This window comes from Maniola jurtina, chromosome 7 (assembly GCF_905333055.1).
Source record: "Maniola jurtina chromosome 7, ilManJurt1.1, whole genome shotgun sequence".
Taxonomy (NCBI): domain Eukaryota; kingdom Metazoa; phylum Arthropoda; class Insecta; order Lepidoptera; family Nymphalidae; genus Maniola; species Maniola jurtina.
The window spans coordinates 3115147-3131832 of NC_060035.1; the positions used below are offsets into that span (position 1 = coordinate 3115147).

Consider the following 16686-nt stretch of genomic DNA (forward strand, 5'->3'; position numbering starts at 1 on the left):
TTCTCTAAGATGCTATTACCTGTCTCTGTACCAAATTTTGACATCGGTAAAACGGATGGTCCGTGAAAAAATACCAGGCAGACAGGTTACTTTCGTATTTATAAAATTACTTAGTATGGACGTAGGCAATAAATACACTTTCGAATAAAAGCAGCCGCATTTCAATTGGGCCTATCATTTTTGATCGCTACGATGCAATGATGAAAACATGCATACAGATACACAAACACTTAAAACTTATTTGCGTCGGGTGTTGAAAAAAAAAAAAATAAGTGCATAATAGGTACTATAATGTCGACTGAATTAAAATCATTTTTATATGGTAGAAATCGATAAATAAATGTCTATTTATTGCAACTGGCAGTGGGTAGTCCATTTCTAGTTCAACTTATTGCAAAATATCAATGTTTAAAAAAAATGTAGGCTAGCATTGTTTTAGTAGGTGTAAAAACTCCTACATGGAAGTTGAAATATTACTTATATTGAATTCGATTTAGCAATTTCTTAGCAAAAAATATATAAGTAGGTACCTATATAAGTAGGTACAAGTATAGATCCATTTTTACTCAAGTTGCATGAGGGTATAATACCCGTTTAATTTTTTTTAAGATTTTATTTATTTGCACAAACAAATATATTTTTGGAATAAAAAAATACCTGTGCCCGTCTCCTGGATACAAGCTAACTTTGTACCAAATCAAATCATTGTATTTCGATTGATCGATCGAAACGTTATTTAGGTACCTATTCAGTGGTTAAACGAATGGGCCCAGAAAAGGTAACATATTATAATCAAACAAACAGACACTTTGGTTTTTATAAATGTACCTACATTAGCATGGAATACGGATTGTATAGGGCGTACTGTTAGACGGGTGGTCTTTCTGTATGCCATTATTTCGACATGGTTGGCCTGACAGAAGTTGGCGTAAGCAGAATTTGGGACATTTTCCGGAGCTCTTTTAGTTCGTAGTTGACGTAGGTACCATTTAATGGTGTTTGTGTGTGCAAAACTGTCAGTGTAAGCACAATAGCTTAGGATTTTAAGCTATTGTGTCAAAACACTAATCAGCAGGTCGTGCGAGGCAATTAGCAAAAGTATTAGCGAGGTAACAATAGCCATGGGTTTTCTGAGCAGTCTGGACGATGTTAAACCTTTACCTACGTAAAAGTTCTATGTTTGATAATCAACATAACTAACATAAAATTCAGAACATATTAAAAATATTAGTGCCTAGATGATGCCCGCTACTTCTTTCGCATAAGTTTCAGTTTTTCAAACATCCTGTGGAAACTCCTTGAATTTCCGGTTTAAAAATAGCCCATATATCCCTCGTGTAATGCTACCTTTTATCATTATTCAGATTCAAGTTACTTAACAACCCTTCCAGTTTAGAAAAATTGCGATTAGATATTAGAGTGATTTAGCGTTCCGATGTGTTTAATGAAAACTGCAATACCCCTTCCAGGTTAGTCCGCTTCCATCTTAGACTGCATCACCACTTCCCACCAGGTGAGATTGCAGTCAAGGGCTAACTTGTATCTGAATAAAAAAAACTCTAATATGTGTGAAGTCTGCCAATCCGCAGACATCACACGTTTGTCCTATGACAACAGAATATGGTCCTTCCCATTCTGAGAATAGACCCGTGCTCAATAGTGGGCCGACAATGGATTGATCCTGATTATTTATAATTAGGATTTCAACTACTGCCATCAACGTATCTTGTTGTGTGGTAGTCGATAATGTTAAAAACATTGCAGCTTTACCACCTGTTTGACCACAGGTATTTCGGTACACAGTGACTGTATGTATGGAAACACATGTAATAGAACGTCACAGCAATTGGAGCGTGGATGGGAAAAGTGTTGGTAGAAAGTGAATGCGTTATGGATGGCGCTATTTGTTTTGACCTTGTTTTTATTTTTGTTTCACTCGTGGTATGTTAATTTTATGAAAGGTTTCAAGTTGTTTCAAACATTACCGTAATTAGAGATTGGGTCTTATGCAAAACCTATTATAGTCAAAAAAAAAAAATCAAGAGTGTGAGGATCTGGTTTCCTAGGAAAAGTAGACGAGATACTCTTTCTAGACTGCTAGAAAGAGTATCTAGTGCTAGTTAGAGTAGAGTAGTAAGAGTATGAAGAGTATGTAAGAGTATGAGTAGAGTTAAGTAGAGAGAGTATCTATCGACGCCAACTGTTTCAAAAACTCTTGTCCGTTTGTTTTGTTTTACTCGTGTCACGTTTATTTTACAAAAGATTTGATTTTTTTTAATCATCTTTTGGTAGAGCTTCTGCAAAAAGAGTTTGTAAAAATCATGTAGCGAGAGAAAGGATTAAAGAACCTCTCTTAAAGACCCTCTTTACAAAACCACTCTAGATTATTTCGATAAGTAGTTCAGTGATATCATTATATGTGACTGCATCTAGGAAACAGATAGATTCCGCAATGTAACCAAATCAAATAATCATGAATTAAATCAAAAACCAGGAAGAATTAGTTATGTATCAAAGATTTATTTGTCATTAGCAGAGTAGCCTTTCAGAAATGGATCACGAATAAAATAAATTTTTGCTATCGATTTAAAATATGCGAAAAATTTGCAAGTCCATATTGTTATTTTTCAAAGGTCATGGATATTAGCCGCCGAAATGTTTTTGGACATTATGAGAACGTTTTATTAAAGCAAGCTTGGCAAGCTACCTGATTTCGTATGAAACTAAAAACCCAATTTTATTTTATTTTGGTATCTAAATGTATAAAGGTTTGTTCATGAAAATGACTTAGAAAACGCCTGAAAATCTCTTAATATAGAGGTTTACTCAATAAGGCTTTGTAACATCCAGGTACTTAAGCTATTAACTTAAACATCGACAAGCTTTCAACTGCGGTACACCACAGCGGAATCAAATAAATTTAATTAGACAAGCACAGATGGCAAAATGCATGCAAAAGGCAATTTCACAGCTAGGAAGATGCTGCGTTGACTTATGTAACTGGTTAGGCATTACGTAAAAGGTAACTTTTCACTCTATTGGCAAATAATTTGGTGGGCATGACAATTAGCTTAGGAATAGTTTTGTAAGAACAATCATCTACTGATTAAAACTGGACTGTTTATTTCATACATACCCAGTATTATAATCACAATAGTACTATTTAGTTACGTAGGCACCATCTACGTCACTTAGTTTAATTGTAAAATAGTAGTAGTAAAATTGTTTAACATAAACTAAAGCTACGAGGGTTCCGAACGCGCCCCGGTCTGAGAAGAAGTCCATAATAGACTAGAATAACCGGGTATTTCGAAGTCTAAAAGTTAGTCCCGCTATTAACCAAAAATCCAAAAACTTGCAGATTTCCTATCAACATAGCGGATTTGAGATAAACTCAGCCAACGTCACCGGCCCACTCTTTGCCTTATATAGGCTGTATGTCTATAAATGAGTTGCAAGGTTGCGCCCACCGGCTATGACTCAATCGAGGCAAAACTAATGTCGCGTATTACAAAAGGATAATATTTTAGTAGGAAACGTCTTTATCAATTTCTAATTCCAGTTTAAAAATTTAAATATATCGTAAACGTTTTTTTGAAAATAAACATGCACGATATACCTACAGCGTGTTAAAATTATCATGACAAAATAATGAGGTATGTACCTACCATAGATTCTTTCATTGGCTCTGCTACTTGGCAAATGTACAAACGACCCTTCGAGCTCACAGTAGTTTTTAGGAGTTTTTAGGGTTGTCCGATTGTAGCTATAAACAAATTGTTTTAAGCCCTACCTAACAAACTTAAGAACTTAATCTTCAGAAGTCCTTTAATAAAATGCCGATGTTCAGTAAATTAAAGCACGTTTGGAATTTGATGCCTTGACGCTTATCTAAATTTAATATTAGAAAAGATATTTTTATTTGCAACAATACCTAGATCGTTTCTGTAAAATAAAGGAAAAAAATTTGCACTCACTTCGCTCGCGCTTTTGTTTCATTATTGATTAATTAATTCCTTTCATGGGACCCTCCTCGAAAAGCCCATAGACGATGGGGTCCCAAGGTGACATCGCACTTGAAAAGCGCAGCGTTGGGCTACTAGGTGGACGGAGGAAATCAAGTGAGTCGTAGGTAGCCGCTGGATTCAGATGGTGTAAGACCGCGGCGTTCGCAAGTCCCCACGAGAGAGAGACCTTTGGTCAAATGTGGACGTCTATCGGTTGATGGTGATGACGATAATGAATATCCCCTGCGTGGTTGGGCAGACTCCGTTCTTTCATATATAAGCTGTTGAAATGCGTAAAGTTTATTAAAATAGCAAAACCAGGTCGCATCGGTTCTAATTGCTTAGCTGCAAGAGGTTGCAATAAATCAAGTGTTTTTCTTAATCCCAAAGCTAATGCAATGCAACCGGTCGGGTTACATAAGCAACAATCCGTATACCTACTTGGGCAAGATATCTAACTCCTATTTGGTATTTACCTGTTCATAGTTGATGCAAGAGTTTATGTGAAATGATACTGAAATATCTACAATGTTGTATGTATTTCGTCTGTTGTAATTAAAATCGCAATTAATTATTTTATTGTAACCTATGTAGGTACATAGTTAGATCATGACCATCTAGTTACTAGTAGCATAGATGTCATTATCACCAGACACCAACCTATCACCGAACCACTACTGAGTACGGGCCTTCTCTCAGAATTAGAAGGGTTTATTTCATTAGTTCACCACGCTGGCCAAGTGGTGACATCAAAATCTTATGCTATCCTTTCTGCGGGGAACATTATGGAAGGGGGAATAGCAATATATTTAGATCTATTATTTTAGTTTAAAGAATTGTGTAGTTACAACAGAATTAGCCACAATTTAATCGTCTCCTAGACCCTAAATCCTAATTATAGTTAGAATAAGATCGTTATCTACGACTGGCCGATTCATATTGTTAGGTTAGTTTCGGTAGAAAGCTGAAACAAAAAGTAACTTAATAATAGCTATAAGATACGCGATTAACCCAAATGAACTGTTACTAAATATCTACACTCAAATCAAAGCTTTTTAAAGTAGGTAAGGTACTTACGAGTAATGATGCATGACTGTATTTAAGTTTAATAACTACATACCTACTTATACTTTCACTAGCAACTAAAGAGGGGAACTTATTTATTTTTCTTTTTAGCCTAGTTTCCCGACTGGTTTTATAAATATGAAATCTGTATTTTTTTTAATTTGGCTTAGGTTTATAGATTCAATCAGAGCCTTCTTAGAACCTTCCTACACCTGTGTCGCTCTCTCTTTTATAGAAAAAATTAAACCTGAAATGAATGGATTGAAACAGGAAATAAATAAAAAATTGCGTCGTATGAGTTACGATGTATTTAAATCATTTTACATTATTCACATTATTTAATTTAATTTTGCATTTAGTATTTCACGACTGAAATGTACATACCTATGCTAGTTATAGTTGTATACTTTCTTCTGTAAGTAAATCCTTTTATTTGTGAGTTTAACGATTTAAAAAAATACGCTAAAATTACGAAAGTTCCAACAGTAGGTACCTACATACCTCTCGGTACTAAATATGTGCTAATACATTGTAACAATGACCGTGATCAATCTCCCATATCGAGGTGTTGGCTGGAATTTACTGGTTTCCTAGTTAATTTTATTTCAACTAAGAATGTCTAGATGCCTATTTATTATATACAGATCCTCTCAATTTACCTATCTAATACCTAAATAGTGCAATCATAAGCGGTTCATGCAGAATACATGCATTCTTGAGATTGACCTTACATTCACGACGCACTGGGAATTGCAACTACGAAATACGAATGCAGCATCTTTAACTCGTAGTTTAACGATAACTAAAGGATTTAGTATTTTAATCCGAATCAATATTAGTTTATTTACTGAAATATTATATAACTAGTCGACCAACCCCGACTTCACTCGTGGCGCTCCTAAAAACAGTGTACACTCGGAAAAATAATTCGCTTGGCAGAGCATACTAATGCGCGCGTATGTATAACACACAAAGATACGACCCGATGCTATCCGATAATAGATACACTCACACTTACTACACTCACTCACACTTCTAGATAACCTTACCAGTCGTATAGGGTTGCAAATTTCACATTCGTCAACATAGTTCTGATGGCCGAGTGGTAATAGTGTTGAAGTTCTTAAATATGGCGTGAGTTCTAATCCTAGTGGGGGATTGCTTTTTTATTTTTGCAATTATTTATTTTGTCTTCTTTATACAGTCAAAATTATCATACTTTCAAACAATATAATTATAAGCAAGAAAAAACAAAAATAATAACACTTTTCTATTTTAGAAGTTATTTATTTGTCTTTTGTGCAGTTCATAAATTATTATAATAAGCAAGAAATAAATAAGACGCTTGTCAAAAAATTAACACATCAAGTTAACAGAAGGTATACAAAAGAGGAAAAAAAATTGACATACTTTATCTACTCCTATTACTCCTATAGTAATTTAAAACCAATATCGATGTGAAGTATGCTAAAAGTCGGTCAAGTATGAACGTAATGTTTTATTTACGTTTTGGGTTACTTTTAGGTTTGTGAGATGAATCAACATGTTAATTACTTAGTTAGAAATCAAAATCAATTATAACTTCTAACTGCAATAACAATAACATCACTCACAAATAGAATTAAATTAATTACCTATACTTTATTTAATAATGTATAAAGGTAGGCCACCCTCGTAAGCTATTACTTTTTGTAATCGACTCGTCATGTTAGTAACCATATTCCAGCAAGTCTATGCTGCCCCACAGAGACTCCCAGGTTGAAGTTACCACTTTATTCAAAGTATAATATATCGTTTACCTGTTGTTCTATTATTATAGTATTTTACGTCCATCCTTGTCCGACTCAAAAGATTTTTCATTATTAAAAATAACAACGTAATTACATCAGTCAAAGTTTATATATTTCATTGCAAAATGAAAGTCTATGGTCCTGGTGCAAACCATTCGTAATATTTTCTTCGTAATGTATTCCGGCCGCACGCAAATGCTTCCGCACAGTTTGTAGAACTACATTGTGCTTGGTCGCTGTCAACCAAATTTTTAAAAAGGAATCCACGCTATGCATTGCAACGATTTCTTGGTGGTGATGTGACTCCATCTTATAAGCTGATGGTTTGGGCCCAGGTCAACAATTGTCTACATGCCCCGTTTCTCCGTAGTGACAGACCCACAAGCGCACGGTATTCATCTGTAAATGATTATATCCTGGATTAATACATAGGTTACTTTTTATCCCGGAAAATTAATGAGTTCCACGGGATTTTTAATAACCTATATACACGGGAATGAAGTCGCGGGCATCAACTAGTATTTAGTATATTGGTTACATTGTTATATTATAATGCGTCTGATTAAAAGTATTAAATGGACTAAAAACATTACGCTAACATTTAGAAAATACTAAATGCACATAAGTAAAACCATAAACATAATTTCAATACGAGTAGGTTATATTTGTTTACTTACCGATATCATCGATTTCGGTTATCGAAATATTCCGCTCAAATAACAATCTCTGCTTTTTAAACAAAGATAAATAAATGTTCCATGGTGGTGAGAAGTTCAGTAGTTATTCAGTGTGAAAAATAACACAATACACCATAAATGAATTCACTACTAGGATTTATTAATCCGCGTGCTCAAGTTCTATTTGACAATAATTTATAAAATAGGTAGGGTAGATTTAAAAAATGGGACATCAACTTGATATTGCCATTCTGTAATCTATAGGTATACCTACACCGCATAATTTATCGTTTTGTGGGTTCGAAACATTTCAGTGATGAATAGACCTTAACTGTCTTGTTTTAAAGCTTAAATTCGTCCACATATCTACAGCCAGCACTGCAAGTGAAAACTGCTAATTAAAGTCGTGAATTTTAGACGTTATCTCAAGGTGGTTTAAGGTCATTTTACTCTGACATAATTGTGCTTCGACGATCGGATTCTATCAGCGTGGGTAAGCGGCAATACTACCTAGTGCCTGCTGTGGGGAAATCAGCGAAATATGTAATTTGTAATTATTGCAAGTAGGTATGGTGAAAAGAGACCGACAATTCATTAAAGAGAGATAGGTGTAAAATAATAAGTAAACGAGTTATGCACACACATAATGCTTCGTTGTGTTGCCTGCTTACCGATTTGTTTTGCTTTGTGTACAATGGTAGCTATCCATACTAAAGTTATAAATGCGTACGTGTATCTGTTTGTCAGTCTGTCTGCTAGCTTTTCATGGCTCAATAGTTTAAGCTATTATGATCAAATTTGGCACAGATTTAGCTTACATCCCGGGAAAGGACATAGTCTACTATTTATCCCGGAAAATCAAAGAGTTCCCACGGGATTCTTAAAGGCCCATCCGTATAACCGATTTATATAATGAAAGGTACTGACGTAGCTTGCATCCCGGAAGTTGACATAGGCAACTTTTTATCCCGGAAAATCAAAGCATTTCCATGGGGTTAAAAAAAAGTAAATTCACGCGGACGACGTCGCGGGCATCATCTAGTTTTGAATAAAGAACATTATTAAGAGCTTTCAGGCATGGTGGTTACTTCACGATGAATTCCTTCAACCTCGCAAGACGCTCTTTCTATTCCTAATAAATAAATTTGGTACAATGGGTCCATAGTAATAATTGATTCATTTTGTCATCAGGAAACACGATGTCGAAGTCCATCTACCGCACCGCAGAAAATCGAGCAGGTGATCACTCGCTGTCAAGATGAAATCAAAGTCTCTATATTGAGAGGTGAGTGAAGCATTTATTAAAATCATCGATTTTTTGATCTCAATAATAATTTGGTTTTTATTGGACCTCTTCCTGTAAAGTCATATTCTATCGATAGAAAAATCAGCCTTTTCCCTACCGTCAACACAGACTGACTTTCCGATTGGCTCTATTGTTGCATGTAAACTGGTCTACTGGTGCCTACAAAATAATGACGTAGGTTGAATACATCATATCATACTATGCATATCTACTTACTAATATTTTAAATGTGAAAATGTCTGTCTTTTCTACCTTTTCATGGCTCATCCCTTTATCCGTTTGGTTACACTACTGTACATGCTTTCCGGGGAAGGTCAGAGGCTACTTATTCTCGGTAAATCATAGTTCTCACGGGACTTTTAAAAACCCTTCTTTAGTGTACGAAGTTGCGAATATGATCTATTTGGTAGTTTATATCCTGGAAAAAGATATAAGCTACATTTTATCTCGAAAAATCAAAGAGACCCCTGCACGTCATTTTTTTTAAAACCTATATAAGTCGCGAGCATCATCTAGTAAACTATAATCATTGCAAGATCGTCAAAAATATAATAAATAATTAAAGAGCATGGGAAATTCGCACGTTTGATTTGCATACGTAACTTGGGGTCACCACTAGTCAAGGTCGAGTGAAAGTAATGCACGCTTGGCATGCATACGTAATGACTTATAAACACTGGTGATTAGGCGTGTCGAATTATTACAATAGAGGCTACTTAGCTTTCACATTTTATTGATGTGTGTAACAAATATTATGTGGAAAATCCTAATCACTACTCATCCTACTACTTGCTTAATTTTATAAATGCGAAAGTATGTCTGTCTGTCTGTCTGCTAGCTTTTAATGGCCCATCTGTTTGCTACTTTTTGTGGAAAATGAAACGGTTACTACGGGATTTTTAGAAAACTTTAATCCACGTGGACGGCTTTGCGGAAAGCATTTACTTATCTACTTATCTACCTACCTGTATAATGTAGGTACTAATCTAAGAAAATCTAAGAGTTCCCTTGGGATTTCCAAAGCCTAAATCCATGCGGACGAAGTCTCGGGCATCATCTATATTAGATTTGGGACCATAACTTAATTTTTTTTACATTATTACCTACTTAAATAATACCTATAAAGAGAAGAATGCTATGGCTTGTTTAATTTATTTATTTTATTGTTTGCAATATTATTTATCCGAGACTATGTAATATGTTACCTACTTATTATCCATATAAAAATATGGTTTATCCCTCCTAAACGCTGTAGGCTTGTAGAAGGCTCGGTAGACATATTTTAGCGCAAAGATTGAACTGGTCCACTGTCCAGTTTGATCCAACAGCCTGTCGTCAAGGTTGAGTGAAAGTAACATAATGTATCTATATATTTATATTTCGCGGCTAGCTACGTACGTAATGCGACTATAAAAGCAAAATACCTCAGTGTTGAACTGTTACCTAACTTGTTTTACCTGAATATTTCAATCACTTGACACAGACAGCTCTAGACAGCTATATCACTTGAATTTTAAGTTCGTAAAAATCGTTTTTGATTTTACCGTTTACCTTTGATTAAACATCTTTTGGAAGTATTGTAGATATTGTGTGGGAATCGGATGGAACGATAGAAAAGAGAACTTAAAAGACGATAATTGATAGGTTATCACAATATATAATGATAAGTAACTACACAGTCGGTAAGCCACAAGAAGTAGAGGTCAAAAATCAAGATACCTATACAGAAGTCAGGGAAAGGAGTGACCAAGAACAGAATATAAATGTAGCAGATTAAAGAAAGATTCTTCTTTTTCTTGTAGTGCCGTCTTCTATCGGAACTGTACAACCATTCGGACTATCTGCACTTTGGTTCTGCTGCGCGGAATAAAGATCGGATACTGTTCCCTTACCATTGGCGTAAATTCTTGAGCCAAGATGTTCTTCTTCGGTCAGATGGTCTTCTGCCAGCTAATTTCCCTTGCATTATGAGTTGAAGGAGGTCGTATTACTGTTGCTCATAATATGCCCGAAGTACTCCAACGTCCATACTTTCACTTTTCAGGATTTCAAGAAATTTGCTAAGTTGGGGAATAATAATACCATTGGATGGACAACCTGTAGATAGCTTTAACAATGACACCTTACTACGTGCTGCTACTTAAGTACAACATTTCCATTCTTACTTTTGGCGTAAGATTACAATTTGATTTGCAGATTATTGCGATGAATGCAACGATTCCTTACACGAACGATGCAAGTCAATCAAACGGTCTCATTGGCAACACTCACGCGTTCACTATTTCACAACCTTGTGTCGAATTATTGGACGTTTTAAGGCTGCGCATACGAACTTGTTCTTGTTGATGTTAAAGAGATCGCACACAGCCGCAAGATCCGCAGAAGACGAAAGAGTGGCAAGTGCTTGGAGTTTCTCTGTGTAATCAAATCAGATATATATCGAGAGGACGAGAGAATTTGTTGAACCAAGGTACTGGAATAGTGTCTTCACATTAGAACTCGTAGGTTTGGCAGATTCCTCACTAAGTGGGCAGACGACATCAAAAGAGTCGCAGGGAACTACTGGATTTATAGGCGGCTCGAGACTGTGATATGTGGAAGTCCGTACAAGAGAACTGTGGATGGCTATTGGTTGATGACGAACACGATAACGACGACTGTATTGCTAACTGAAAGATTTTAACGTGGTCGTGGTTGGAGTAATGAAACACATTAACTTCACAAACTGAATATTATTGAGACTAATTTTACTAATTTTGTACAAAGATTGTTTCGGAGACAAATTAATTGGACACGTAATTTTTTAACCAAGAGGGCGGAAACATAGATGCTATAATAGACATTGACTTTGACATTTCATACACAGATAATAAAATACAGACATAGGGTTGCATTCTTTTACAACACCCGCCCTGAATGCAAGCCCATACCTTCAGTACAAAACAAATGTTTATTACATAAAGTCCCTTTTGTTAGTATATCAGCAATCATTAGGGTTCCTTTAACATAGCAAAACGTTATAGCATTATCATTAACATGGTTCTTCAAAAAATGAAATCTTATATCTATATGTTTTGTCCGAGGCAAATAACAATCACTGGTAGTTAGTCTTATAGCACTCTGGTTATCACTGTAGATTGGTAGAGCTCCTTCTTGCGCCTGGCCCAGTTCTTTCTGTAGCTGCCTCAGCCATAGGGCCTCCTGTGCAGCCGAAGCCATGGCCATATATTCAGCCTCGGCGGTGGACAAGGCTACAGTTTGCTGTTTCCGTGAGCACCATGAAATAGCACCTCCCTGTAACATAAAAACATAGCCAGTGCACGACTTCCTGTCATGGATGTCGCTGGCCCAGTCAGCATCACAGTAGCCGGAGATTCTGTTTTCGCAATCTCTAGAATATGTCAGCTTTAAATCCTTGGTACCTTGTAAGTATCTTAGCACCCTTTTTACTGCCACCCAGTGCTCTAATTTGGGATTTTTATTAAATCTACTCAGTGTATTCACTGCATATGATATATCTGGACGAGTTCCTTGAGCAATGTAAAGTAGACAGCCAATAGCTTGCTGATAGGGAAAATCTGTTTCGGTTTCACCTTCAGAAATTGTTTCAAATTTTGCAGACACTTCTATAGGTGTTCTGACAGGTTTACACTCTAACATCCCAAACTTATTTAATGTTTCTTTTATATATTTTTGTTGGTCTAACATTATTTTGCCATCAGCTCTAGTAACATTAAGCCCAATACATTGACTCACTTCACCGAGATCTTTCATTTTGAAATGTAATTTTAATTTTTCCTTTATCATGTCTTTGTCTTCCTTTTGAGATGTGAACAAAATCAAATCGTCCACATAAACAGCAATGTATATCCTTTTAACACAATCATAGTAAATGCAGGGATCAGTCTGTGAACGTTGCAATCCTATATCCTTTAGAGATTTATCCAATTTAATGTTCCACAGCCTGCTGGCCTGTTTGAGCCCATATAGCGACTTATGTAAGAGGCATACCTGTGAGCCCTCTTCATACAGCTGTGGCTGTGTCATGTAGATCTCAGCATCAATCTCTCCCTGCAAAAATGCTGAGACGGCATCCATTTGATCAATATGAAGATTGAGTTTAACTGCTAAAGCGAATAGGTAACCTACTGAAGAATATTTCACAACTGGAGAATATATTTCTCCATAATCTATTCCTGATTTTTGAGCATAGCCTTTAATTACAAGTCTAGCTTTAAATTTTATAATATTGCCTTGTTGATCAGTTTTTGATTTAAACACCCACTTACATGGTAAGGCTTTCTTATTGTCTGGAAGATCTGCCAAGCTCCATGTATTATTCTCTATCAACGATTCATACTCTTCATCCATGGCCTTTTTCCACTTGGACGCATTCACTGAAGATAAGGCCTCTTCGACAGTCTGCGGATCAGTCAGGTTTGTCATAAGACACAAAAGGCTAGTTTTATCTTTTTCATTGTTAGGCCTATTTCTTGGCCTTAAAGTGATATTTCTGTAGGACTCTGATCCAACAGAAGATGAAGGGTAAAACGTTTCATCGTGGTCACCTGTGTCTGTTTCATACTCACTCGAGTCTGGACCATCCTTTTCTACTGATGTAGTTGGTGAGTCTGAAATATTAGGAACCTGTTTCTCTATGGATTTCTCTGACAGATTATCCTGTAACACATTACCTGTGCTACATGTGCTCTTCTCATTATTCCCAGACTTAACCCTTTCACACAGAGGCATAGTGTGACATTCATTTAATTTTTCTAAAAATACAACATCTCTACTTTTAATTACTTTATGTGTCTTAGGGTCCATTAAGCGGTAACCCTTCGAATTCTCACAATAGCCTACAAATATCATTTTATGTGACTTGCTGTCCCACTTGAGGCGCCTTTCCTTAGGGACATGGACCATGGCCTCACAACCAAATATTCTTACATGAGACAGGTTCGGCTTTTTACCACTCCACATTTCATATGGTGTTTTATCACCCAATGACCGTGTTGGTGAACGGTTCACAATATATGCAGCTGTGGCAACACTCTCGGCCCAATACCGTTTATCCAAATTTGCATAGAAGAGCATACTTCTCGCTCTTTCTACCAATGTACGGTTCATCCTTTCAGCCAGGCCGTTTTGCTGAGGAGTGTAAGGAGTACTTGTTTGATGAGTTATCCCACAGTTGGACAAATACTTTTGTAATGAACTGTTACAGTATTCTTTGCCATTATCGGTCCGAATTATTTTTATCTTATAGTTTATCTCATTTTCCACCTTCATTTTAAAATCTTTAAAAATCTCAAGCACACTCATCTTATCCTTCATGAAGTATACATACACCTTTCGTGTGAAGTCATCAATAAAAGTTATAAAGTATTTCATACCTCCATAAGAGAGATTCTCCATTGGGCCGCACAGATCAGAATGTATCAGTTCTAATGGCTTCGATGCTCTAGTACCAACATTGTTAAAGGGCTGTCTTGTCTGTTTTCCTTCCAGGCAACTGGGGCAGATGGTGGTGACATTGCTTTTCTTCTGAGCCAGAGTCACACCTTCGGTGCAATCGGGCAACTTATTTACATCTGGAAAATTAAGATGACCCATTCGAGTATGCCATAGAATACAATTATTATTAGCGGCTTCATCTGTGGAGGTTAGGTGGACAGAGAGTTCTTCTACATTTAGACTGTATAAATTGTTTGAAAGTGTCGCTGAACATATATACTTCCCGCTGCAGTCATATATTTCACAGCCTTTTTTATTAAAGGTTATTTTAAACCCATTGTTAACAATAGTGCTCACTGAGAGTAAATTAGCTGCCAGACCAGGTACATACAGAACATTTCTCACCTGAATGTTTTTATTACCGGGTAAACTAATGTTTACATCTCCCATAGCTTTGACTGCCATCGGCTTCTTGTTGGCTGCTGTTATGCTGTCCATAGGTGGTTCGGTGACGTTGTACAACCAATCCTTCCTGTTCGTCATATGCATGGATGCACCAGAGTCTATGTACCACTTGCTGCTATTCTCACCGATGGTTGCTGAAAAGGCTGCAATAAAACCTGAATTATCTTCTTTCTTCTGCTGTTTATGCTGCTTCTTAGGGGCTGTACAAAATCTGGCTAGATGGCCCTGTTTATTACAATTATAGCACCTGGGTCCCTTTGTCTTCAACGGAGGCTTGTAAGTCTTTGAATTTGAATAAAAAGCATTAGTGTTGCCGTTGGGCTCGGATGACTTTATCTCTTGCATAAGCTTGGTTTTAACAAGGTCAGCACTAATGATAGCACCTGAATTTTCCAGTCCCATAATCATTGGTTTATACATTTCAGGCAGGCCGGCTAACATTAAGGTACCCAGCCATTCATCGTTGACTTCAAATCCAATGTTTCTGAGCTTATGCGCTGTAGTCATTATTTTACTTACATAATCTTCTACACTACTGCTTGATTCCAGATTTGTATTAATTAAATCCCTTAAGAGGCCCACTCTCCGTGTCAAACCATTATCATCAAAGGCCTTTTCTAAGCTTAGCCACACTTCCCTCGCTGTCTTACAATCTTGCACATGTATATAGTTCTGAGGATCTAGTAGCAATATCAATTTTGCTCTGGCTTTGATATCTTTGTCGGCATCGAACGGTTTCGTCGCGTCAATACAGTGCCATAAGTCTTCGTGCTCGAGATATGTGCGGACACTAAACTTCCACGTGGCAAAATTGTCGCGCCCCGTCAATTTCTGTATGTTGAACATATTATTATTGCTGTAACTATTCATTTTCGGTGTCGTGCCGGCCACGTTGTAAGTACATGTAACCTCAAAGTTCCGATGTGTCTATTACTTTTCCGTAACTCAACCAACCACGCTCTGCTACCATGAAAGATTTTAACGTGGTCGTGGTTGGAGTAATGAAACACATTAACTTCACAAACTGAATATTATTGAGACTAATTTTACTAATTTTGTACAAAGATTGTTTCGGAGACAAATTAATTGGACACGTAATTTTTTAACCAAGAGGGCGGAAACATAGATGCTATAATAGACATTGACTTTGACATTTCATACACAGATAATAAAATACAGACATAGGGTTGCATTCTTTTACAACACTAACCAAGTGCTAACGTCACTCAATCGCATTTTCAGTGCTGAAAAATGTATTGCGTGCTCCTTTTTCTGGCTGTCTTGTAGTAGATGCGCGATCATCATTAAATTGCAGTACAATAATATATTCCTTTCGTATGTCATTTTTATTTGTTTGTCTACCTAGTTATGAATGCACAATGAAACCTAATGAGGAAATGTCACAAGCCGGATTGTATTAGGTATTAAATAATATACCTATACATACATCTATGTACCTATGTACATTACAAATAATACTTATAATAAATTATAATAAATAATGTAGGCAGTAAGTTGTAATAATTATAACTAGTACATAAATATGTAATTAACAAACAGTACGGCGATGCCCTTCTAGTCTAGGTCGTTATTTGAACAAAAGTAAATTCTTGAAATTTTCAAGCTAAACAAGAAAATATTGAATAGAAGCCGGTAAGTATTACTTTGCTGAAGTCTTTCTAAGTCTTTCTAAGAAGAATTTCTATGGCATATCTTTATATGTTTAACTAGGTATAACTAGGTATGCCGTTTGTATGTACTAGCCAAAATTTTAACGGTGATTCCGATTTACATAACAGTACCTAGTCTTAAACCGTCCTCGATACATATTGTCAACGGACATGTTTGTCTGTGTTTACGAGAAGGTTAAAACTCTTAACTGTAACTGAGGTCACACTGACTCACTACAATACCGACTC

At 36.3% G+C, this 16686-nt stretch overlaps 1 protein-coding gene across 1 annotated transcript in view; it reads left to right on the forward strand.

The window, feature by feature from the left end:
- The window catches only part of LOC123866881 (general odorant-binding protein 70), a 32930-nt gene that overhangs the window by 1777 nt on the left and 14467 nt on the right, over window positions 1-16686 (forward strand). The window contains exon 2 of the mRNA XM_045908633.1: window positions 8731-8824. Coding sequence (XP_045764589.1) covers window positions 8731-8824 — 94 coding nt within the window. The remainder of the gene's footprint in view (window positions 1-8730; window positions 8825-16686) is intronic.